Genomic DNA, 27,225 nt, shown 5'->3' with positions numbered 1-27,225 from the left:
AAACTTTGCAGCCCCCTTACTTTCCCGATCATTGGGGTCCTGTACCTGTATTATAACCCCCACTGAGCAGAACGTGTTGGTGATATTATAGGAATAAGCTTTTAAGCACTGTACAGTGAAAACATTTGCAACTTTGTTACACATGTTGCATTTTAATTAATCCAAGATCTGCTTGACATCAGCAAAGCAGAAGGATGGGAATATGATGATTTTGTTGGAGGCAGTGACCTTGCCACTTATGTGATTATATAGCCATGTCCTCATAAATACAAAGCATGGTCAGTGTCATAAAATAGGCAATGGCAGACTAACATACAGCCAATCAGATGATAGGAGTGATTGCAGCAGAGGAGGTGTGTGCTGATCTTGATGGAAGCAGTGACCTGTCCACTCATGTCACAGTATTATTGATAAAATGGTTCCTTATGGCAGTGTCATAAAGTAGGTAGGGAATGAATACTGTACTATATAGGCAGTCAGATGATAGGAATAGTTACAGCAGCGGAGGATGAGTGTGTTGATCTTGAGAGAAGCAATTACCTGTCCACTTCTGTTACTGTGCTATTGATGACTGTGTCATAAAGTAAGTAAGGACAGAATACCATATAGCCAGTTAGATGATCAGAATGGTTACAGCAGCGGAGGATGAGTGTGTTGATCTTGAGAGAAGCAGTGACCTGTCCACTTCTGTTACTGTATTATTGATAACGTGGCTCATTATGACAGTGTCATAAAGGGGGAAAGGACAGAACACCATGCATCTAATGAGGTGATAGGAGTGGTTACAGCAGCAGATGATGAGAGTGTTGATCTTGAGAGAAGCAGTGACCTGTCCACTTCTGTTACTGTATTATTGATAACGTGGCTCATTATGACAGTGTCATAAAGGGGGAAAGGACAGAACACCATGCATCTAATGAGGTGATAGGAGTGGTTACAGCAGCAGATGATGAGAGTGTTGATCTTGAGAGAAGCAGTGACCTGTCCACTCCTGTCACTAAATTATAGACACTAAGCCTGCCTATGGAAGTGTTATGAAGTAAGTAAGAACAGACCACTATCCAGCCAATCAGATTATGGGAATGATCCCAGCAGCAGAGGAGGAGTGTGCTGATCTTGACAGAAACAGTGACCTGTCCACTTCTATCACTGTACTATGGATACTATGGCTCCTTATGGCAGCGTCAGGGTCATAAAATAGGTAAGGACAGACCACCATGCAGTCATTCTGATTATAGGTGCCTACAACAATGTATCAGTGCAGGTAAGTGACTGTTTAGTTTACAGAGGATTAACTAGACTGTCACATTGTATCAAACTCTTAGTTCTAATCTGAAAGACATTGTCCAGAATTAGAAAAACATGTTTGCTTACTTCCAAAAAAATATTTAAAAAAAGCGTCACACCTGTCCACAGGTTGTGTGTGGTATTGCAGGCAAACCCCATTCACTTTACTAGAGTAGAGCTACAATACGAGACGTGGAGCTGATTTTAGTGGAGCGCAGCCACGTAGTTCACCTAGGGCCTCGTGCCGTGTTTTGTGGTCTGCAAATTGCGGATCTGCAAAAGGCGGATGCTGTGTTCCTGCAATTTGCGTAACGAAACGGGCCGCCCATAATAGAAATGCCTATTCTTGTCTACAAAACAGACAAGAATAGGACGGGGTCACAGAACGGAGCAACGGATGCGGACAGCACGTGGAGTCCTGTCCGCATCTTTTGCAGCCCCATTGAAGTGAATGGGTCCGCATCCATGCTGCAAAAAATGCGTCTCGGATGCGGACCAAAACAACGGTCGTGTGCATGAGGCCTTATGCAAGAAAATCCCCTTTTTTCCCTAAGCGAGGGCCCTGAGCTTACAATTTACAAGATTAATGCTCCACCTGAAAAGCCATAAGCTAAGTTTACTTTTCATCAGGCTTCATAGCAAACAGCATCTGGCTCTGTCAAGGACTCGGATTTGTTGACACATCGATGCCAGGACACAGAAAGCATTTCGAACACTTTGCACCTTCAGGATTCTAAACAAACCTGTAAAGTCGGATTTCCAGGGTCGTCACACACATGGCAGATGGTAACCTGGTTTCACTCATCAATCGATTTATTTATCTCTTGCCATGAAAGACTGTGTAGGTTTTATAAGAGCAAATAGTACAAAAAGGTCAGCTACATAACATACGTATTAACAGAAGCAAAGCAGAAGGTGAGGAACGTGCTGACCTTGTGGGAGGCAGTGACCTCGCCACCTATGTGACTGTAATATTGAGAACATTGATGCATAAATCGGGGTCAGCGTCATAAAATAGGTAATGTAAGAGCACTAGGCAGTGTATCAGATGATAAAAGTGGTTAAAGCAGCAGAGGAAGAGTGTGCTGATTATTAGTTAGGCAATAACCTCTCCACTCCTGTCACTGTATTATAGATAACATGGCTTCCTATGGTAGGGTTAGTGTCATAAAGTAAGTAAAGAGAGATCACTGTAGAGTCAATCAAATCAGAGGAGTGGTTACAGCAGAGGAGGGGGATGCTGATCTTGTGAGAGGTAGTGACCTGTCTACTCCTGTCACAGCATTATAGATGATAACATGGCTTCCTAGGTCAGAGTCAGTGTCATAAAGTAGGTAAAGACACATCAGTATACAGTCAATAAGAGCAGGGGAGTGGTTAAAGCAGCAGAGGGACAGTGTGCTGATCTTGTGAGAGCCAGTGACCTGTCCACTCCTGTTACTGTGTTATAGATAACATGGCTTTCTATGTCAGAGTCATAAAGTACATAGGTAAAGACAGATCAGTATACAGTCAATAAGAGCAGGGGAGTGGTTACAGCAGCAGAGGAAGAATGTGCTGATCTTGTGAAAGACAGTGACCTGTCCACTCCTGTTACTGTGTTATAGATAACACAGCTTCCTATGGTAGAGCCAGGGCTATAAAGTATGTAAAGACAGAATACTATATAGCCAATCTAAGGAGTGGTTACAGCAGAGGGACAGTGTGCTGATCTTGTGAGAGGCAGTGACCAGTCCACTCCTGTTACTGTATTATAAATAACATGGCTTTCTATGGCAGAGTCAGTGTCTTAAAGTAGGTAAAGACAGAACACTATTCATCCAATCAGAGGAGTGGTTACAGCAGCAGAGGAAGAGTGTGCCGAACATGTGAGCAGTAGTGACCTGCCAAATATGTCCAGGTTAGTAAGGACAAGGCAAAGCTGTATGTAGTAACATTGTGCCACCACAAGGGGGGGGGGGTGCTGAGGTAGCGGTTGCACTCAGGCTCTGGTCCAAAATAATAATATAAATGGCACATGGTAGGCCGGGGACCTGGAACAGGATTTTGCATTGGGGCCCAGGAGCTTCAAGTTATGTCTGTGAGCCCAGGTAGATTATGGAAATGGCCAATGGTGACTTTGTGGCAGATAGTGAGGTATCCAGTCATGTGACTATATAAATGAGGCTACATGAGATAGAGCCAGTGACATACAGAGGGCGGGAATAGAACACTTTGTAGCCAATGAGAGTGTGTAAATGATGACTTCCGCAGGAGAAGAGTATGTTGATTATGAGATAGGCAGTGACCTGTCTAATCTGGACAAGGTCAGACAAGAACAGAGACCCTCAACAGAACTGGCTAGTAAAGTATGGGTCATATGTAGTGCACCTCAACGTACTGCTGCGACTACTACTCCTATTATTTCTAAGCCCTCCTCAGCACATACAAACTTACCATATGATGAGCTGTTAAAGAGTTCAATGTTGATGAAGACATAGTCCCCCTTAGTCAGTCCTTGTCGATGGGCGGCCAACATGATGTTCCGGACGGTGTCACTACTCGCGCACATGATCACAACTGAGGGAGAAGAAGAGAGAGCAGAAAGTCAAACACCACTCCACATCAAGCTTAGGCAGTAGCGATGTATCGCAAAAAAAGATGTAGCAGAGCTGATTTTGTCATTCCGATATTATGACATTCTGAGAAATCCAATGTATTATCTTGACTCACAGAAATGTCATCATGCAACCCAAAGCAGCAGAAGACATATTCAACTCTGCTACATCCAGCGCAGCTAGAGTTAAACTATGCAATGACAAATGAACTGGACAGAAATAGGCGCAACATCCTCTAACATAGTTTGCACCAGCAGGTCCTGATGCACCCCCTTTGAGTTGACCCCGACTCTGCCCAACTGCAGTGCCATGCTCCCCACTATTTAAAGGGTTACTCCATACATCAGTGGCTCTTCACATTTTTGCGGTAATATTCTGCAGAAGAAAACCTAAAACCCTCAGAAGGTAAAATAAACTTGGTTTGTGAGCTGCTGTAACCTTATTGTGAGCGCAGGCTGTGCTAATTGACCAGCGGAGCGGCAGAGCCGGGCACAATGGGCACATTCACCCAGATAAATATCATTTTTTGCAAATAGCAGGCAGCTTGTTTGTGCGCTTCGCATTCCATGTAAATGAGTTGCTGGAAGAGACTGTGCTCCCCTCGCACTTCAGTAATGCTCAGTTTAGGAAGGCCCTCGATGCCATCAGATCCCAGGGGATGTACTGGATTGATAAAACACGGATGCTTTCTTCAAGAAACAGCGCCATACCTGTCCATAGGTTGTGTCTAGTATTGCAGCGCAACCGCACTGGAGTGAATGGAATATAGCTGCAATACCGCCGACAGCCTGTTGGCAGGTGTGGCGCTGTTTTTGGAAGAGAGAAGCCATTTTATTTTATTTTTTTCTCTCTCCAGCGAGCGGTTTTCCGGAGGAGCGCGGCCAGCAGCTGCCTAGGATCGAGCATACTTGTTATATCAGTGCTCAACTTCCATTTCAAGGGGTTGTCCCGCAAAAATATTCTACAGTTTTCAAAGCAGCACTTGGACCTGAATACTTTTGTAATTGCATGTGAGTTAGGCCTCTTTCACACGACCGATTTTTTTTTTTCCAGTTTGCGGGCCGTTTTTTGCGTTCGGCATACGGAACCATTCATTTCAATGGGTCCGCAAAAAAAAACAAAACTGTATTTCCGTTCCGTTGAAAGATAGAACATGTCCTATTATTGCCCGCAAATCACGTTCCGTGGTTCCATTCAAGTCAATGGGTCCGCAAAAAAAAAAAAAAAATGAACAACTACGGAAATGCATCCGTATGTCTTCCGTATCCATTCCGTTTTTGCGGAACCATCTATTGTAAATTTTATGCCCAGCCCAATTTTTTCTATGTTATTACTGTATACTGCATATGCCATACGGAAAAACGGAACAGAAAACGGAACAACGGATCCGTGAAAAACGGACCGCAAAACGCTGAAAAAGCCATACGGTCGTGTGAAAGAGGCCTTATTCAGTGAAATCTATCTGTATAGCGCCACCTGGTGTGTGTTCCTTTTCTAATGTCTCTGTCCTGATCACTGAGACGGAAGCACATGCTCAGTTCTATCCATCAACCGCCATCAGCTGCAGCAGACAGGACATGCCCTCTGATGAATGGCACGTCCCCTAAATTGCCAGCTTGGAATACATCCAGCAGAGCAATAGATGTGGAGATCTCTGGATCCATGTGAGGTGCAGGGCTGGTTCTCATACGTACTCTATGATGTCTGATTTTTTATTTTTACATTAGTCATGGGAGAACCCCTTTAAAAATTGAAGACGGATCAGTGATGAGCTGATCGGCACAGATCAAGAAGGGAACAGACGTGGCTGGCCATGCCCAGGTAACCCATGGCTGACCCCACCAAGGAAGAGCTCCTGGAGATGAGTTGGGCACTGTTTTGGAAGAAGTTGGCAATGATTTTTCCGAAATTCTGACCAACCCCTTTAATGGCAATTTTTGCAGGCAGGAGATGCCCTGTGTGTCAGTGTGAACTGACCCTTACAGACATGTAAGACTATAATGATACCTTTATGGTAGACTAGATAATCCCCCAGCAATTACATTTGGGGGCACCAGTCGCAAGCGTTCATTACAGCAGCGCAAGGCTCCGGCCTCTTACGTGGAAATTACCATCAGCCGAAAGCTGCGCGGAGCCTGGAAATCAAGAGATTAGTGGAAATATGTCTGAGGGCAGCAGCGCCATGTACCCAGGACATGCATGACTGACCCGGAATAGATGTGACGCCGGCTCATTTACCGCTCTGCTTCATCGCAAGGGTCGTTTAACAAAAAACACGTGGGCGGCGAATAATCTATGGATATTAGGGGATTATTCCCATTATTTAATACAATTAACTTGTCAAAGAAATGTAGTATTCCAATTCAATAGATAGATGGGAAGATATGAGAGGGAGAGAGTGCCTTGAAAAAGTCTTCATACCCCTTGAAGTTTTTCACATTTTTTCACGTTACACCCACAAACGTAAATAGATTTCATTGGGATTTTACGTGATAGACCAACACTAAGTAGCGAGTATGTGTGAGGTGTATAGAAAATGATACAGGGTTTTTAAAAAAATGTATAAATAAAAATCTGGAAAGTGTGACGTGCATTTGTAGTCAGCCCCCCTGAGTCAGGACTTTGCAGGACCACCTTTCGCTGCAAGTCTTTTAGGGGATGTCTCTACCAGCTTTGCACATCTAGAGGCTGACATTTTTTCTAATTCTTCTTTGCTGAAGAGCTCGATGTCCATCAGATTGGATGGAGAGCGTCTGTGAACAGCAATGTTCAAGTCTTGTCACAGGTTCCCAATGGGATTTAGGTCTGGACTGTGACTGGGCCATTCTAACACATGGATATGCTTTGATCTAAACCCTTCCATTGTAGCTCTGGCTGGATGCTTAGGGTCGTTGTCCTGCTGGAAGGTGAACCTCCGCCCCAGTCTCAGGTCTTTTGTAGCCTCTACCAGGTTTTCCTCCAGGATTGCCCTGTATTTAGCTTCATCCATCTTCCCATCAACTCTGACCAGCTTCCCTGTCCCTGCTGAAGAAAAGCCTCCCCCCAGCATGATGCTGCCACCACCATGTTTCACGGTGGGGATGGTGTGTTCAGGGGGATGTGCAGTGCTCGTTTTCCACCACACATAGCTTTTTGCATTAAGGCCAAGAAGTTCATCTTTGGTGTCATCTGACCAGTGCACCTTCTTCCACGTGTTTGCTGTGTCCCCTACATGGCTTGTGGAAGCTGCAAATGGGACTTCTTATAGCTTGCCTTCAAAAATGGCCTTTTTCTTGCCACTCTTCCATAAAGGCCATTTTTGTAGAGTACACGACTAATACTTGTCCTGTGGACAGATTCTCCCACCTGAGCAGTGGATCTCTGCAGCTCCTCCAGAGTGACCATGGGCCTCTGCTGCTTCTCTAATTAGTAATCTCCTTGCCTAGGCTGTCAGTTTAAGTGAACAACCATGTCTTGGTAGATTTGCAGTTGCCATACTCCTTCCATTTTTGGATGATGGATTGAGCAGTGCTCCGTGAGATGTTCAGAGCTTAAAAAAAATTTTTATAACCTAACCCTGCTTTACACTTCTCCACAACTTTATTCCTGACCTGTCTGCTGTGTTCCTTGGTTTTCATGATGCTGTTTGATCACTAATGTTCTCTAACAAACCTCTGAGGCCTTCACAGAACAGCTGTAGTTATACTGATAGTAAGGTACACATAGGTGGACTCTACTGTATGTACTAATGAGGTGACTTCTGAAGGAAATTGATCACACTGGATTTTATTTAGAGGTATAAACAAGGGGATGAATATAAATGCACACCACACTTTACAGATCTGAAAACCATGTATCATTTTTCTTTTCACTTCACTTTGAGTTGATCTATCACAAAAAAAAATAAAAAAAATACATTTAAGTTTGTGGGTATAAGGTGAAAATTTTTAAGGGGTATGAATACTTTTTCAAGGCATAATAGATAGATATATAGATAGATTAAAATAAAGATCTAAAAATATAGATTTAAATAGATTGAATAAAGTAGGTCCCCTTTTTTCACACTTCTTGGTGTGCTGCATTGCTTTTTCAAATTTTTATGTTTGGAGGATCCTGAACCGTGGCCTTTCTTTCTTTTACCTGATGCTGCGTTTGTATTTTGTTTTCCTTCGATATGAGAGAGATAGAAATATAAGAGAGCGAAAGAGAGAAAGAAAGCCTATTTATGTAATGTAAGAAGGTACAAGGAATCATCGTGGATGATAGGTACGTGTCACCGAGACTGGGAAAGTCACCTGCCCAAAGTGCAGGCCGTAGTGGACTCCCTTCGAAAAGCTGGACTAACCGCTAACCCCCAAAAAAATGCGCAATAGGGTTAGAGGAGACAAAATCCCTGGGGTATGTCATTGGGAGCGGAGTGATCAAACCCCAAGTAAACAAAATAGAGGCGATAAGAAATTGGCCCCGACCTGTCACCACTAAACAAGTAAAGTAATTCCTAGGAATGATAGGCTATTGCATGAGATTTATTCCTCACTTTGCTACGGTGGTCGCGCCATTGACAGGGTTCTTGAAGGGACGCAAGTCAGTGATTGTTCACTGGAATGACCGGACGGAAGAGGCTTTCTCAGCTTTGAAGTGGGTCCCCGGTTTTGGTGACGCCCGACATCATAGTACAGACAGACGCCTCCAAAGTAGGCCTCGGTGCTGTACTGTCTCAGGAAGTCAACGGGGAGGAGCATCCCGTTGTCTTCCTAAGCCACAAGCTCACCCCAGCCGAGACCAGGTACAGTATAGTGGAGAGTGAGTGCCTGGTTATCAAGTGGGCACTCGAGTCTCTCCGCTATTATTTGTTGGGAAGAACATTCTGTCTGGTGACTGACCACTCCCCTCAAGTGGATGAGCCAGGCCAAAGAGAGGAATGCTCGGGTCACCAGGTGGTTCCTGTCCTTACAAAACTTTAAGTTCTCCGTAGAACACAGGGCAAGCCGTTTGAGGGAAACGCGGATGCCCTGTCCTGAGTATACTGTATGGCATGTGTTCACCCCCTCAGAGGGAGGTATGTAAGAAGGTACAAGGAATCATCGTGGATGATAGGTACGTGTCACCAAGGTTCCTGGCCTCGGTGGAGTAAGAGACGGTTTTTATGTGTCAGCAGCAGTTGCTGTTTGACACCTTGATACTTAGTATGGCTGTAATAGCTGATCCGGGACGGCTCTTACTGGGAGTAGTCAAAGTGCTGGGTGGGTGACTACTCCCCATGTTCCAGGCCGGGTTTTGTCAGGCATAAAAACCAGCCAGCACTGCCAGGTGATGAGGATTACCTCCGTCTGACAGTGGAGCTCAGGAGGTCTGTGTGCTGTGATATGAGGGCTGTGTTCGGATCCGCGGCTTGAGCCGGGCTGGAGGGCTCAGACCCCTGTGAGGGCGAACAGGCCGCCTAACGCCTGCCTGTGGACTTGACAAGGCAGAACTTCCAACAGGGTGTGAAGTAACACCCAGGAGAAAAGGTGATAGTTTTGTATAAGAACTTTTCATGTGTGTGAACAATCACCAAGGAACTTGCGGTTTTGTTTTGCTTTCACTTTTAAATAAACACTGATGTTTTGAACCAAGAACTTGTACTTTGCCTCTGTGCTGCACCCGCTAATCCTAACTGCCAGAGCGAATCCCCACAGTAATAATACACCATTGGTCCAGCAGAAAATAATCAATCTTGCTGGTCGGTCATTGGACACCCCCATTGGAGGTGATTTTGGGACCATCACTTACCATAGGGTCTATGGGAACCTACCATGTCTTATAGATGATACCTCCTGTGTATAATGTAACTATAAGTGCATCCCATCGATAGAGGGTTGACTTACGTAATGGGGTCCAGTAAACCCCAGTCCGTCACCGCCTCCCTCCTCCACCACTGCACAGAAGCTGGTGTAAGAGCGGCCATGTCAATAGAGTATAAAGGAGGAGGATTGGGCCCGGCTTCAGGGGCAGCAGTGTAAGTGACATTTTTGAGGGAGACAATGGTGTTTTGTGCCTTCTCTTTTCCTCCACATAATGCCCCATACAGCGGCCTGGCACTCACTAGGAGTTTGGGTTATCAGGAAATCTAAACCTTCACAAGCTCTTGAATTGTTTGGCTGTGGAGAACCTTCTAGTGTGGATCTCCGGGCTCCAGAATTCTTCCGTCCACAACTTGTGTTATTGTTCTGTGTGCCATGAAACACAGCTTGTTCCCGTGCGTGAAACCGAGCCATTGTCACAGAAACCCTACTCCATAGGGAGGTTGGTGCTCCAGGCGATCAGGGAACTTTCTCATGAATGGAGTCAACAGAAGCTCAATTAGGATGCCTGATCAATAGGGCGAATGCTTGGACCCATTGTCCACTATCTAATGTAATGGCCAAGAAGCAGCAATCAGATGTAACCCTGCCGCACACATCACACACTGAACCTACACAGGTCACATTGTACAGCAAATTTACAATGACTATATTATTCAGCAGGGGGATAAAAAGAAAATACATAAAACTACAAAAAAAAAGAAAACATAAAAGAAGTAAAAACAGTCATAAAATGTGTCTGAAAATTGCACAATAAAAATAAAATCTTTGAACACTGCAGGTCTAATAATGCACAGATAATACAGGGTAAGTCATTTGAGTGGGTGCAGAATAGTGAGTGCAGCTCTGGAGTATAATACAGGATGTAACTCAGGATCAGTACAGGATAAGTAATGTAATGTATGTACACAGTGACTCCACCAGCAGAATAGTGAGTGCAGCTCTGGAGTATAATACAGAATGTAACTCAGGATCAGTACAGGATAAGTAATGTAATGTATGTACACAGTGACTGCACCAGCAGAATAGTGAGTGCAGCTCTGGAGTATAATACAGGATGTAACTCAGGATCAGTACAGGATAAGTAATGTAATGTATGTACACAGTGAGTCCACCAGCAGAATAGTGAGTGCAGCTCTGGAGTATAATACAGGATGTAACTCAGGATTAGTACAGGATAAGTAATGTATGTATGTACACAGTGACTGCACCAGCAGAATAGTGAGTGCAGCTCTGGAGTATAATACAGGATGTAACTCAGGATCAGTACAGGATAAGTAATGTAATGTATGTACACAGTGAGTCCACCAGCAGAATAGTGAGTGCAGCTCTGGAGTATAATACAGGATGTAACTCAGGATCAGTACAGGATAAGTAATGTAATGTATGTACACAGTGACTCCACCAGCAGAATAGTGAGTGCAGCTCTGGAGTATAATACAGGATGTAACTCAGGATCAGTACAGGATAAGTAATGTATGTACACAGTGACTCCACCAGCAGAATAGTGAGTGCAGCTCTAGAGTATAATACAGGATGTAACACAGGATTAGTACAGGATAAGTAATGTATGTATGTACACAGTGACTGCACCAGCAGAATAGTGAGTGCAGCTCTGGAGTATAATACAGGATGTAACTCAGGATCAGTACAGGATAAGTAATGTATGTACACAGTGACTCCACCAGCAGAATAGTGAGTGCAGCTCTGGAGTATAATACAGGATGTAACTCAGGATCAGTACAGGATAAGTAATGTAATGTATGTACACAGTGACTGCACCAGCAGAATAGTGAGTGCAGCTCTGGAGCATAATACTCAGGATCAGTACAGGATACGTTACATCACCGTGCATACAGTGACTCAGCTGTATATGTACATTTTCTCTATATGGAGACTTTTACATACTGTAACGATCCGTGTGAATGATTAATTAATGCAATTTGAAAAGGGAGACCAGTTCCCATGCTCGTTAAAATAGACGTCTCGGAAGGAAATCGCTGCAGGTAATGACCTAATTTTCTCAGATACGTACAATAATAATTACACGTGATTCATAAACCTGTGGATGGAGCCAAAAAGTACAGGAACTTCAAGTTCTCACCATTCTCATGGAAAGCGTCTACGGAGGGCCTGCGGGCGTACCATGCGTCTCTCAATGTGATCAGGAGTCCAAAATGAAAGGGGTCTGTCACTATGACGGGACTATAGCATCTAATGAGGAGCTCTCCGAATTCATATATGGTGCTAGATGGTCCTCTCACAGTCTTCGCTTCATCATGGAAGCACCCCTGATGCCAATCAGCCAGGAGTTGCCCAAGCACTCATACCTTAGGGGGTCCCAAACGCCCCTCAAAGGCCTTGCTATGACTGCATTCTTTTAAAACTTGATTCCAAATCTGAAAATTTAGGTGGAATTGAAATTAACCTCTTGACCCCTTTGATTCCTAGGAAGCTGAGTTATGGGGGGCTGTTTGCAGCGTTCTTGTAATGCAGGCTCAGCTGATCGCCATGGACTGACACATGACAGCCTCTGGACAGCTGTTCCTGTTGGGGGTAGCAGTGTCTGACTAGCCCCCTGACCACTGCCAGGACCTCCCGTCCTCCCCATACACATGCATCCTCGGCGTCACCAAAATCAATGTTTTCCTTCCCAACGGGGAATCTGAAGGGACAAAATCCATTCTGACCATTTCATTCTACCATCTTGTACTATAAATATATTCACTGGTGTCCATCAGCAGTCCTAAAGAGAGTATATCCCAGTATATCTCAGCTTCCGTATGGGAGGATATGGCCTTCGCTGCAGTCGCACATGGCCCTTTTTCATATTTTCAGTGCACTTAGGCTTTCAGAAACAATTCAGCTCTGCTACATCTTTACCAACTCCAGCGTCTGAATAGCTTCTAAATGGGAATTATCACCTTGTTAGGGTTTATGGTAATGAGGTCCTGGTCAGGAGATTACCGTAACACGTCCCAGGGATTAAAGCCTGCTTTGATAGCTGTGCGGAGGTGTCAGTGAGGGCGGCCTCCGTTTCCAGCCATGCCTGTTTATGCCAGTAACCTTCTGCCACATGATAAGGTTACCCTGAATATGCCGCTTTTTACAAGGAATTAAAAAAAAAAAAAGAAACTAAGAACATTTCATAGAAGAGGAGAGGAATACATTGGGGGCTCATCCCAAGGACGGGCACTGACGGCTGGAAATCATATACAGAGGATAGAACTGAGCTCATTCTATGGGGTGCAACAAAAATATCATGTCCCCCCCCCCTTCCCCCCACCACCATCCGGGCCCTTTACTCCTCTCTTACCAGACCCCCTACATAAAAAAAAAGAGAGAGCAAACTGCCCCCTTCTTCAACAATGCCAATAAGCTGCCGCTAAAGCCTGACCTAATTTGTAGGATTCATGAGAGATTGAGATTGCTGGATGCAAGGGTGCGTCTATAGGGGTGCAGAGGTAGAAGGGCCCAGCATTATAAATGGCACATGGAAGGTGGGGGCCCATTACAGATTTTCATTGGGGCCCAAGAACTGCAAGTTTGGTGGAAATACAATTTGGGAAGCTTGAGATGAGCCCCTGTAGCATCTACCCAGCGCCCCTGGATACAGACGTGCCTGATCTTTTATACCTGATGTGGTTTGTATGTGCAAAATACAAGGGGTACCTCGAGCGCCCATCAAAATGAAACCTATATTTCAGATAGAAGACTAAAGTACTGAGGGGTCCCTGAGGCTAAAGTACTAGGGGGGTCCCTAAATTCCGAGATGTGATCACCTAAGCAATGGGGGATACTGGTGGCGCGCCCAATGGTTCCCATTCCCAGCTCGGGTGGCTGGTGATGCTCAGTTGGCAAGCAATGAAAACAAAGGAAGGCTGGAAATAAATATTTGTAAAAGTTCCTCCCGGAGCCGCTGACCCCCCCGCTGACGTAAGAGCACAACACAAAATTGATGAGGTTTTAGGATCAGGAACCCGTGGAATCCGCCCACATCTCCTGGAAATTTCCACAACAGGGAAGATGCGGAGAATACAGCAAGTCTATAAGGAGCCAATTCATTGGCTGAGATATTGGATATGGTGTCAAAATCCCATATAGGCCCATATATCGTCTCATATCAGCCAGTATATCATCTCATATATCAGCCCATATATCGTCTAATATATCGTCTCATATCAGCCCATATATCGTCTCATATATCATCTCATATATCAGCCCATATATCGTCTCATATATCGTCTCATATCAGCCCATATATCGTCTCATATATCAGCCCATATATCGTCTCATATATCATCTCATATCAGCCCATATATCGTCTCATATATCAGCCCATATATTGTCTCATATATCAGCCCATATATCGTCTCATATATCAGCCCATATATCGTCTCATATCAGCCAGTATATCATCTCATATCAGCCCATATATCGTCTCATATAAGCCCATATATCGTCTCATATAAGCCCATATATCATCTCATATATCAGCCCATATATCGTCTCATATATCATCTCATATATCAGCCCAAATATTGTCTCTTATATCGTCTCATATCAGACCATAAATCGTCTCATATCAGCCCATATATCGTCTCATATCAGCCCATATATTATTACATATATAACCCTGTTTAAAATCCTATATATCATCCCATATATCACCCCATATATTGGTCCATATAATATACTTTATAGTATCCCATATATCATCTCACATTACCCCATGAAGCATCTCATATATCATCTCGTATATCATCCTAAGTAATATCCAATATGTCAACCCATGTATCATTTCACATATTTTCCCATATATGATCCTATACTGTATATCACCCCATTTGATATCCTATACATCAGCCCATACATCATCTCATATATCAACAGTTTAATATCCTATATATCACCCGCTATATCTCCCGATATATTAATTCATATAATATACTTTATAGCATCCCATTTATCATCTCATATCACCCCTTAAAGTAATATCCTATATATCAGGTCATATATGATCTCACATATTTTCCCATATATCATCTTATATATCAACCCATTTAATATCCTATACATCAGGCCATATATCACTCCATACAGTATACTATATATTAGCCTATATACCTTATATAGGTCCATATATCATTCCATATAGCATCCATTTTACCAGTCCATGTAACGGAGGGCCAACAGAGGGGGAGCCGCGGGCCGACAGAGGGGGAGCCGAGGGCTGACGAAAGGGGCGGTGGATTAAAAAAAGCTACGGGATTCATTTATGCCATATATGACTGGTCATAGCAGATGGCACCTGGCTGCTTGTGGACCATAGATTTTGGCCAGTTGGCTTGGGCCCTACCATGACTTACAACAGTCAAGCATGTCAAAAATGGATGGGTCTGGGTTGGTCATATGTCCAATTAGTCATCCAGATACCCATCACCTTGTATCTCGCGTACACGGCCGGCTCTAGTCAAAGATGACCCAACTACACAGAGGTAGTATCCATAGAGTTACATATTGTACCCAGTATAAGTGGCAGCTGTAGACTCCAACACTACAGCTGCCAATCAGAGCAGAGGGGAGGGGCAGCGAAGCAGCTCAATGCAGAGAGCGCCTCACAGTGAAGCTCCACCTCCTGGGCACTTAGAGGAGCAGAACAAAACATCATATTCACACTACTCCTCAAAAGGCATGTTTATCTTGCTCTCCCTAGCCTCTACCTGGTGCTGTCAGCAGTATAACATGGTCAAAACTGCTGACAGACTCCCTTTAAAAACTTTTTTTTTTTTAAACAAAAAAAAATTGGCAGAGCTGTGGTTTTTTATTTGTGGCGCGAACTTCAGGTTTTATTGGTACCATTTTGGGATATAGATGACTTTTGATAATTTTTTAATTCCTTTTTTGTGGGGGGGGGGGGGGGGGGTAAGGTGATCAAAAAATAAAGGGAATTCTGGCATTGTGCATTTTTTTTTTTTTTTTTAATTACAGGATGCACCACACGGCATAAATAATGGGACACTGTAAGATTTTGGACGTGTTTGGATGCAATTATATTGTTCGTTTTTTATATGACAACGTTTATTTATTTATTTTTTTATGTATAAAAATACCAACGGCTCTACCCAATCAAATAACAGTGGGTCGGTGCACAACCCGTACGGCACACCCACCGTATACGGAGTTAAAAATAGGTAAAAGCACTTATTTGGGTGGCACTCAAATGTCTGATGGTTGCATGGTAGATCAGTATACTGTAGTTGTAAAATTTATATGTATTAGTACAAATATGAAAGAATAATTGATCAACTGTGAACTTAAAGGATAACTGTCACATTTAGACCCTAATTTCAATTTTCATATATGTAGTTACTAATAACATGATATTCCAGAATCAGTTCCTATTAGACTGACTTACCCCATATTTAATAAGATTCAGCCCTTAGCAACCAGTCGGCATAAAACTGCAGTTTCACTATTCAGTTAAGATGGCCGCCACTGCCCTCCCCCTGAGGCTAATCCCACCTGCCCTCACTAGCCAGTAACAATAGCCCCCCAAAAGTGTCAGTAACCAGAGCCCTCCCCCTAAAGGGTTAATCTCCTGCAGCACAAAGGGGTCCCTCTTACCACATGTTGCTTTCATTTATACACTGAGCAGACGGCAGATCTCCCTTCCCTGGTCTGCGCTGCTCCAACTCTGCATCCTCCAGCTCTGCTGAGTGAGGGAGCGTCTGCCAAGCGCAGGCACAGGGAGAAGTGCACACAGCGCAGGCACTGTTATCAGCTGCTGGGGAGGACCTGGCTTTAATCATTTACTTACAGTCCCTGGCTGTCAGTAATCTGAGCTTGCACGCAGCGTCCTCCGTCCTTTGACAATGCCTAGCAACCCTATTTTAAGCACAGGTAAAAGTAGGCAGTACAGGGAACAAAACTGTGGAATATGGAATTAAGGGGTAATTGAATAGACAGTGAAAAGTTGAAATAGGGCCACCAAGGTTATATTAATCCCCACAATCTAATACTCCAAAAAATATATATGTCAGTTATACTTTTAAAGGGCTTCTGTCACCCCCTTACAGTCATTTTTCATTTTTTTGGCTACTTAAATTCCCTATACTGCGATTTATCAATATATAGGGCTCTTACTCTTTTTCGTTCAGTAGTTTCTTCAAAAAATGGACTTTTATAATATGTAAATTACCTCTCTACCAGCAAGTAGGGCGGTTACTTGCTGGTAGCAGCCGCATCCTCCTTTCATAAAGACGCCCCCTCCTCATGTTGATTGACAGGGCCAGCGAACGCGATCGTCCTCTGGCTGGCCCTGTCTGCGTTCTAAATCTCGCGCCTGCGCTATACCGGTCTTCAGTCGGCGCAGGCGCACTGAGAGGAGGGCGCTCGCTCGGCCGCTCCTTCCTCAATGCGCCTGCGCGGATGACGTCACATCTACACCCGGCGCAGGCGCACTGAGGAAGGAGCGGCCGAGCGAGCGCCCTCCTCTCAGTGCGCCTGCGCCAACTGAAGACCGGTACAGCGCAGGCGCGAGATTTAGAACGCAGACAGGGCCAGTCAGAGGACGAGAGCGCTCGCTGGCCCTGTCAATCAACATGCGGAGGGGGCGTCTTTATGAAAGGAGGATGCGGCTGCTACCAGCAAGTAGCCGCCCTACTTGCTGGTAGAGAGGTCATTTACATATTATAAAAGTCCATTTTTTTAAGAAACTACTGAACGAAAAAGAGTAAGAGCCCTATATATTGATATATCGCAGTATAGGGAATTTAAGTAGCCAAAAAAATGAAAAATGACTGTAAGGGGGTGACAGAAGCCCTTTAAACTTTAAAACATCGATGTCAATTAGAAAATACACAAAATAGCTTGTAAGTGAAATGAAATTAATAAAGATAAAAGTAAAATAAAAAATACTCCAAAAATCCTGTAATTGATGTGTTGTCTGTCCACGTGTAGTTCTTATCAAATCTGGTATTTGTGATACTTTTATAGTATTTTTAGATACTGGGTGGTTCCTATATAATCAATTTGAGACCTGCGCGGCGTCGAATGTGTTAGGCCTCTTTCACACGACCGTATGGCTTTTTCAGTGTTTCGCGGTCCGTTTTTCACGGATCTGTTGTTCCGTTTTTTGTTTCCGTTGTGTTTCCGTTTCCGTTCCGTTTTTCCGTATGGCATATACAGTATACAGTAATTACATAGAAAAAATTGGGCTGGGCATAACATTTTTAAAAGATGGTTCCGCAAAAACGGAACGGATACGGAAGACATACGGATGCATTTCCGTATGTGTTCCGTTTTTTTTTTTGCGGACCCATTGACTTGAATGGAGCCACGGAACGTGATTTGCGGGCAATAATAGGACATGTTCTATCTTTCAATGGAAATACGGAAACGAAAAGCATACGGAGTACATTCTGTTTTTTGTTTGCGTAACCATTGAAATGAATGGTTCCGTATACGGAACGTATACGGACCGCAAAAAACGGCCCGTAAACGGAGAAAAAAAAAAACGGTTGTGTGAAAGAGGCCTTAATAGCAATCAACCAACAACCACCCAGCCGGTGTAGATGCAATCAATTTTCAAAAAAAAAAGGGCCGAGCCTTCATAGTATTGGAGAAGTGGTGAGGATTGCGGTGGTCTATTCACTGCACGCTGGATTTTGTGTGCAGTGAATAGACTTCGACCGCGATCCTCACCACTTCTCCAATACTATGAAGGCTCGGCCCTTTTTTTTTGGAAAATTGATTGCATCTACACCGGCTTTTGGAGTGAACACAAGCCACTACCTGAGCACCAATGCGTGACCACGTGGGAGGCCACGGTCACACAGGAGCAGGTATCGGAGCAATGGGAGACCACAGCAGGCTTCAATGTAATCAGACTGTATTTGAATATCTAACATCTGCCGGCTACATAAGAAGGGGATGTATCCAGCGGATCCATCCACACACCAGTGCGGTCGTCACACCGCTATCCCCAGGATCGGTAACGGACCATTACACGACTGTATAGCTTGTTGCTGCTTTGTTTCATCCCGCTGGATTAGCCATTCATACCGCGCTGGACCGGCTTTTATTTATATGATCGGTTATTTACCTAAAGACCATATCGATAATCCGTCATTTATTACACCGCACTTCACGAGCCGCGTCCTCAGAAGACTAACAATACACCCGGCTGATTGCTATTAACACATTCGACGCCGCGCATGTCTCAAATTGATCCTATGGGAACAACCCAGTATCTAAAAATACTATAAAAGTATCACAAACACCAGATTTAATAAGTACTACACGTGGACAGACAACACATCAATTGCTGGATTTTTGGAGTATTTTTATTTTACTTTTATCTTTATTCATTTCACTTCCAAGCTACTTTGTGTATTTTCTAATTGACATCGATGTTTTAAAGTTTAAGTTCACAGTTGATCAATTATTCTTTCATATTTGTACTAATAAATATACATTTTACAACTACGGTATACTGATCTACAACCATCAGATAGTGGAGTGCCACCCAAATAAGTGCTTTTACCAATGTTTTTTTTTTATATATATTTTTTAAAACTTTTTAAAAAATCTGTTTTTTTTGGTCCCTGTAGAGAACCTGAACCTGTAATGGTTTGACCTCGTTTTGTATTGCAGGGTATTGCGGTTTTACTGTTATTCTGCAAGTTCTCTCCGATCCCGGCTGCTGTGTGCGGAGCCGGCCACCCCATACACCCCCCACGCCCATGTGGCATAGATGGACATCACGGTGCTTGAGAGGGTTAATGTATTATGCAGGATTTACAGATCTTCATCGCTTAGCAACCACTTCCCACACTACCTGGGTGACCACCCTCACAGTGCACAGAAGTAGTGACAGGAAGTTTTTTTTCTGCTGCACAAATAGGTTTTTCAGGGTTTATATAAAGCTTAGTCAGCACATAATGAAGAATTACCCATTGTATTATAATACAGTATCTCCGCTTCCTGAAAGTGAATGGAAATATACAACAATTTGCTACAATGTATCAGTGCCAGTAAAATGTATACCATGACTGTATATCCAGTATCTACAGTATCCAGGTTTTCGTCCTTCAAGCTCATTCACTGAAAGCAAACAGAGATCTTTACAATGATGAACGCATATTAGAAAGTTGTAGAACTTTTCATTATATTTAAATCAAACTCATTTAAAGGGGTGTTTCCTGGATTCATATATTGATGACCTGTCCTCAAGATGGGCCATCAATTTCTCAGCACCCCGGCTGATCAGCTGCCTGAAGAGGTTGCGGCGCTCTTCAGGTCCCCCACCGATCAGACCATTGATGGTCCATCCTGCTTCTGGTCTCCTGTAGATGTAGTAAGGCCATCAATTTCTCAGCACCCCGGCTGATCAGCTGCCTGAAGAGGTTGCGGCGCTCTTCAGGTCCCCCACCGATCAGACCATTGATGGTCCATCCTGCTTCTGGTCTCCTGTAGATGTAGTAAGGCCATCAATTCCTCAGCACCCCGGCTGATCAGCTGCCTGAAGAGGCTGCGGTGCTCTTCAGGTCCCCCACCGATCAGACCATTGATGGTCCATCCTGCTTCTGGTCTCCTGTAGATGTAGTAAGGCCATCAATTCCTCAGCACCCCGGCTGATCAGCTGCCTGAAGAGGTTGCGGTGCTCTTCAGGTCCCCCACCGATCAGACCATTGATGGTCCATCCTGCTTCTGGTCTCCTGTAGATGTAGTAAGGCCATCAATTCCTCAGCACCCCGGCTGATCAGCTGCCTGAAGAGGTTGCGGCGCTCTTCAGGTCCCCCACCGATCAGACCATTGATGGTCCATCCTGCTTCTGGTCTCCTGTAGATGTAGTAAGGCCATTAATTTCTCAGCACCCCGGCTGATCAGCTGCCTGAAGAGGTTGCGGCGCTCTTCAGGTCCCCCACCGATCAGACCATTGATGGTCCATCCTGCTTCTGGTCTCCTGTAGATGTAGTAAGGCCATTGCCGACTAATCCTTTACGCCCCTTGCTTCTGTACTAGAGTCAGTACGCCGCCTGCAACACGCTGCGCGCTGCTGTACGGAGCGCAGCCTGACGCCTCTCCTGCGCCTTAGACCTTCATTTATGTTCCTCCAGCCTTCTGCTCACCAATTGATCTAGAGGACCACATCTGCTAGCCACGCCCGAGTATGGCATCATGGGACATATACAGTTACCACCAGAGCTGCTGCCCACACACTCGCTGGCTGGTACGATTGAGACGGCGGGCGTAAGAGGTCATTATTTTATTACAGAAATAGAAGAGCTGATGGGAATGATTTCGTATGACTTCTAATAGGAATCCAGCAGAATTTTGAATGCAGCTCTGGATGCAACTAGAGTACAACATACGACGTCACTGACGATCTGAACAAAGTTGCAAACATCTGGAGCTGTACAAGTCCCTTTCTATGGAATGACGTCCAGGGGACATTGCTCAGGCGATGGCTGCAGTGTGCGCTTTACGGCGGCTGTAGCTGGAGGAGCGCGATGGTCACTGTCCACCTGTCACGTACAGCACGGCTGGGTGGGGGGGGGGATGTGGGTCAAGGATTTTCTGTGGTCATTAACCTGGATGGATTTCCATGGGAATTGGATTCGAAGAATCCTCAGCGGGACTGACCTAACGCTGGGCACAGGATTTCGACGCACACCCCTCCAAAATCAACGGGATCTGCCTACAATCCAATGTTTAGGGGAGGGGGGGAAGCCTGACCGTCACGTCCCCCCCCCCAGGGGCATAACTATAAGGGCCTTGGTGTCTGACGGGTGCTAAGCTCCCCTCTACCACATAAGAAGACACAGTGTTATAAATGGGGGACCCTTAACAGATTTTGTATTGGGGCCCAGGAGCCCCTCTCTGAAGTCCTGATAATCCTATTGGGAGAGCAGTTGAGCATCACTCGCACTGGAGGACCCAGCATGTCCATGCATTATACAGATAAGCCATTGAGTTCAATGGACCAGGTGTAATACTTCATTTCACCTGCGGTGGTGCTGCAGGGAAACTGAGCACTTGCTCCCAGATCTCTGGGGATCGACCTGTGACCAAGTGAGTTTTCTCTAATTTTCCATGTTCATTAGAATGTATGATGAGGTCGATACGGTGAAGGGACGCCCCTACGGACAGACTGGGCAACTGTTTAAGGCGCCCTATATTCTGTCGTAAAAAACAGCCCGCACCTACTGACACCGCCCCAGTGTCTCCTGGGGAAAAAAAGGCTCTGTATGTTACAACCACAACCAATCGTGGTGTTCAAGACCGCCCTGCTATTCCTGTATGGGACCGCAGCCAGATGTTATAGAACTGGATGGAAACATTATCTACAAACAAATATCATTAAAGGTGATGCAATTCCACATTGCCGAAGGATAATACAGATGCAGCAGAACTAAGTTTGTCATATGGTTCTAATCATCAGATCTTCATCAGATTTGATTGTACACTTGCTAACCTACCTAACTCCTAACTCAGGCATCCTAATGCACAAAGGCATCCTCGAAGAGCTAAATAACAAATTCAGCTCTGCTACATCTGTATTATATCCATGGTATGTACCTTGGTACAGCTTTGGGAAGAACCTACCGTATCTCACTTCTGATCTGATAGCGGTCTGGCAGCTCTCTAGACATTTAGTTCTGGGAGATACAGATGTAGCAGAGTTGAATTTGTCATTTACCATAATTCTGCTGTATATTGTAGACTATATGTTACGCATACTGTGCCCTGGTTCTAGTGTCAGAGATTCCGACTGATAGAAATCGCCAAACAGGCACAGTGTGACTTAAGAACGCTGTGTGCCCGCATACGGTGGGTCCGCAATACACGGAGATGCACTCCGCATCCACTTGAATGGGTCCACAATCACGGAGATGCGGAACGGAAGCATGGATCGGAACCCCGCAAAATAGAACTTGTTCTATTTATTTGGCGGTGCGGACGGATCACGGACCCATTCAAGTTAAATGGGTCTCTATCCGTCCCGGCCGCCGCACGGACGTTGCCCGTGCATTGGGGACCGCAAATTGCGGTCCCCAATGCACGGAACGGACGCGTGCAAGAGGCCTAAGAATCAGTGGAGTCTAGATGTATTTTTCGATGGAGTTCCCCTTTAAGGCTAGGTCTACACAACGACATGTGTCACGCGACAATAAGTCGCGCGACACATAGGGCACAACTACACTGCAACATGTGTCGCGCGACATTCATTTTTATAATGGTAGTCTATGGTGTCGCGCTGCGACATGCGACATACTGCGACAGTCTTAGAAAAATCCACCTCGAAAGGATTTTTTAGCGACTGTCGCGTCGCCAGTGCGACACCATAGACTATCATTATAAAAATGGTCGCGCGACAAATGTCGTCGTGTAGACCTAGCCTAAGCTATGCCATGTTATGGTCTTGAAAATCCTATAGAGCAGGACTCTGTGCATAGTGTTTAAAGTTTTACATGGGACTGCAGGAAAAACTGCTTAAGCAAGACGTGTCACAATTCATACGGTTTAATGACATTAACGAAATCTTGGAATTGAGCGCGGCGTGGAATGTCCGGCGACTGCTGGAGTGTAAAACTAAAGTAATTACCGTGATAACTTCAGTCTAACCTCGCAGGAGAAACGTGGAACGTTTTCACCCTTCTCCTTGGGCAACCCCGGGCATAGGTGACAACAAGCCGCTCTATATCCCTGCGCGCACTCTCAGCGCTCCCAGCTCCAGATAGCGGGTCAACCGGGTGCCAAGGTACAGGATTATGAGCAGATGCAAATACAGATGTAGTAGAGCTGAATATGTCATTTAAACAATCCAGTAGGTTTATCTGCAGCCCTAAGAAAAACCACAGAAGATCACAATGAGCAGGGCTGAATGTCAACTCTGCTACATCTGGACCTACAACGGATCTCGGTTTGAAAACGGAACCTGATAAGATTCCACAGTGCGAAATACAGCACTTCTAAGCTAAATGACAAAGTCAGCTCTGCTGCATGTGGACTTTGACTATTTCCTTTGCTTAGTACTGGAAAACCGCAAATCGCAGATGAGGAGGTCACAATGAGCTGTGCCAGTTTACATACTCAGCTTTGCTGCACTGACATCAGTTAAATGTTAAACAAGGCTGAGTAATGATGGACTTTATTTGAGATGTAGATGTAGCAAAGCTGAGTTTGTCATCAAAAGTGCACCGATATGATGTGGTGTGTTGCGATGCTGCATGGAGTTGTATGCATTCCAGCTTCAGTTTGGATGACAAGCAATTCATCTGCATTGAATATACTTTCTCTTTATCCTCATCTTCGGCAGAGATCTCCCCAGATATCTGGAGATTTGGGGGGGGGGTTCACTTTGACAAAAAAAAGTCATCCTTAAACGTGGGAGGAGGATCTAAATCTCCACGGCATATTTGAAAAAATTTCTACAAGATTCATGATGTAGCAGAGCTGAGTTGGTTGTCAGTTAGTTGCAGGTACTGTAAACCTATCACCACACACTGTGAATTCATCTTTGGTTTTGTGAATGACAAACTCGGCTCTACTACATTGCTAATAACTAGCTCGTAGCACAATACATTTGTTACATTGTTGCAGTTGAATGTACCCCCTGCAGGTGACTCACCTGATCTGCAGCCCTATCAATTTACCAGATCTATAGGGGCACAGCTAAGAGACATGTGAGGGGTTAATGCTCTACTGTTGCAATGCCTACAGTATCGCAGATGCAGCAGAGCTAAGTGTCTCAAGTTTAGTCTGAGGTTGCATCATTTGTGCATCCAGATAATAAACTCAATGAACTGTGCCAAATGACAAACTCGGCACCCCTGCACTTGCACCTGGTGAAAAGTGGACGAGGCACACTTACCTGTCTCTTCATTCTGGATGTAGTATATGATGCAAAGGGTTAATATTCTCCCCTTACATGACATACAGTTTTTACAGATGCAGCAGACCTCGGTGCCTCACTTTTACTTTTAGGCTGCTTCATTATCAACGCTCAGCCACGGATAAAATACTCATGGTTCCAATGACAAACCCAGCTCTGCAGCATCCAGATTAGGATCATGATCTCTGTGCAAATGACAAGCTCAGCTCTGCTGTGTCTGCACCTTTTATGTGGGGAACTAACTGGTGGAGCGTTGACGAGGGGCACTTACCTATCCCCTTATTATTCTGGTTGGAGTTTACGATGTGAAGGGTTAATATTCTACTGCTACAATCCATACAGTAGTTACAGATGGAGCAGAGCTCGGTGCCTCCTCACCTTTGAGGTTGCATCGTTTCTACATCCAGATAACACAATGATCCTGATTTTGGTGTGAACTGTGCCAAACGACAAACTCTGCCCTACTGCAACAATCATCCTGAGCTCCATATAAACTGTGCCAAACGACAAACTCAGCTCTTCTGTCACACTCATCACAATCTCTATATAAAATGTGCCAAGTTCAGCTCTGCTACCTCACTATCACTCTCAGGTAACACAATCATCCTGAGCTCCATATAAACTGTGCCAAATGACAAACTCAGCTCTTCTGCCTCCAATTAGCTCTCAGATAACATAATCATCCTACTCTCCATATAAATTGTGCCAAATAACAAACCAACTCAGCCCTGCTGCCTCCGGATAACATCATGCTCTTCATATAAAAATTGTGCCAAATGACAAACTCAGCTCTACTCCCTTGAAATAACTCTCAGATAACACAATCATTGTGATCTCCATAGAAATTGTGCCAAATGACAAACTCAGCTCTGCTGCCTTCAGATAACACAGTCACCATACTCTCCACATAAATTGCACCAAATGACAAACTCATCTTTGCTGCATCTGCACTTTTTGCGGACAAGGGGCACCTACCTCTCTCCTTATTCTGGATGGAGTGTATGATGTCCTCTACGTCCACATGCTTGGCTTCGTCGAAGTTGTGGACGGCCATGTGGTAGCCTTCCTCCTTGAAGGCCGTGTGGACCCCTTCCACCGTGAAAAAGCAGTTCCGCTCCACGTTGTCGTCACTGTACACCAGCATGGCTCTGCTCCACTTGTGGTAGCGGAACATGGCGAGGAACATCTCGCCCATCTTGGTGTAGGCAGGTGCCACCCGGGTGAGGTGGGAATACTCCTCCGCCTTCTGCATGAAGCCGGTGGCCAGCGCCCCGGCAGAGATCATGGGGATGTCCCAGTGGGAGGCCAACCTGGCGACTGGGGCAGCCGCGTATTCGCACACCGGACCCAGGACCACGTCCGGTTTCCGCTCCTTCAAGGCGGCGTCTACCAGGCTGAAGAGCGCTTGGTTGCCGCAGTCGGAGTCTCGATACGTGACGTTGAACGCAAAGCCGGGCAGCAGGCTGGCATTGCCCTCTACGGCTCGCAAGGCATAGTCTACGGCGGGTCGCACCCGGTTTATTGAGAACATGTACTTGTCATCCTTGGGTAAGATCACTAACATGGTGACTTTTTTATCGTCCGCGGGGGCGCTCTTTACTAGGACGACCACCAAAGCCACCGCCAGGAGGTCAAAGAGCAGAGAAGAGGTCATCCTTAAAGAAGAAGCGCTACTCCTCAGGTGTGGCGGACCCTGCGCAGTGTGAACACTACTCTGCGGTGGAAGGGTTCTCTAAGGTTACAGCCTCATTGATGGGTCTCATTGATTCTCCTTCTTCCTTACTGTATCATCCTCTCTTTAAATAGTGCAGCGGGCGAGCCTATCAGCACATGGTGAAGGCACAAGAGCCCCAAGGGTTACTTATTAACGCCCCACGTCACTCCTCGCACACCCGCCTCCTTCTTAAAGCTGAACACACCTCCTCCAGGCGGCAGGGTATTGTCTAAAGGCAAGGAGGGAAAAAAAAAAAAAAAAATCAAAAAAAAAAAAATCACTGACAGCCAAAATGACTGGGAGCTGGTGACGGAGCAGAGGGGTCCCCTAGAGGCGCCTACGGGAGCGCAGCCATTTCTTGGTATGCAGGCAATCTGCAAAATAATATAAAAGCATGCCGAGAATGCAGAGCGCTTGACGTCGCGCCATTCATTCCCTGTTAGTATGATGTTGTGGATGTAGCAGAGCTGGAGGTGTCATTCAACGCTAGGATCAATTTACTAGGTAAAAAAGGGTTTTCTGATCCTCGGGATAGGCCATCAGTATCAAAATCTCGGACAATCCCTCTAAGATTATTTTATAGGTGTCGCGGCGTGATGTAGCAGAGCCGAGTGTGTGATTTCGCTGTATAATCAATTGACTAGGCGAAAAAGGGTTTTCCGATCCTGACGGTAGGCCATCAATATAAAAATCTCAGACAATCCCTTTAAGAGGTGTCGCGGCGGGATGTAGCAGAGCCGAGTGTGCGGATTCTGCTCTATGATCAATTGACTAGGTGAAAAAGGGTTTTCCGATCCTGACGGTAGGCCATCAGTATCAAAATCTCAGACAACCCCTTTAAGATTATATTTTAGGTGTCGCGGCGGGATGTAGCAGAGCCAAGTGTGTGATTTCGCTCTATGA

General features: G+C 45.1%; 1 protein-coding gene across 2 annotated transcripts in view; it reads right to left on the bottom strand.

Annotated features, from left to right (window-relative positions):
• NPR3 (natriuretic peptide receptor 3) overlaps positions 1-26,433 on the bottom strand; it is an 86,412-nt gene extending 59,979 nt beyond the window's left edge. For both annotated transcript variants that reach the window (XM_040421003.1, XM_040421004.1), the window contains exons 1-2: positions 25,584-26,433; positions 3,724-3,846 (exon numbers count right to left, since the gene is read on the bottom strand). In XM_040421003.1, the coding sequence (XP_040276937.1) occupies positions 3,724-3,846; positions 25,584-26,262 (802 nt within the window). In that variant the 5' untranslated portion in view covers positions 26,263-26,433. The remainder of the gene's footprint in view (positions 1-3,723; positions 3,847-25,583) is intronic.
• Positions 26,434-27,225: the final 792 nt, after the last annotated feature.

The sequence above is a fragment of the Bufo bufo genome, chromosome 2, assembly GCF_905171765.1.
Source record: "Bufo bufo chromosome 2, aBufBuf1.1, whole genome shotgun sequence".
NCBI lineage: Eukaryota > Metazoa > Chordata > Amphibia > Anura > Bufonidae > Bufo > Bufo bufo.
This window is presented reverse-complemented; position numbering and strand designations above follow the sequence as displayed.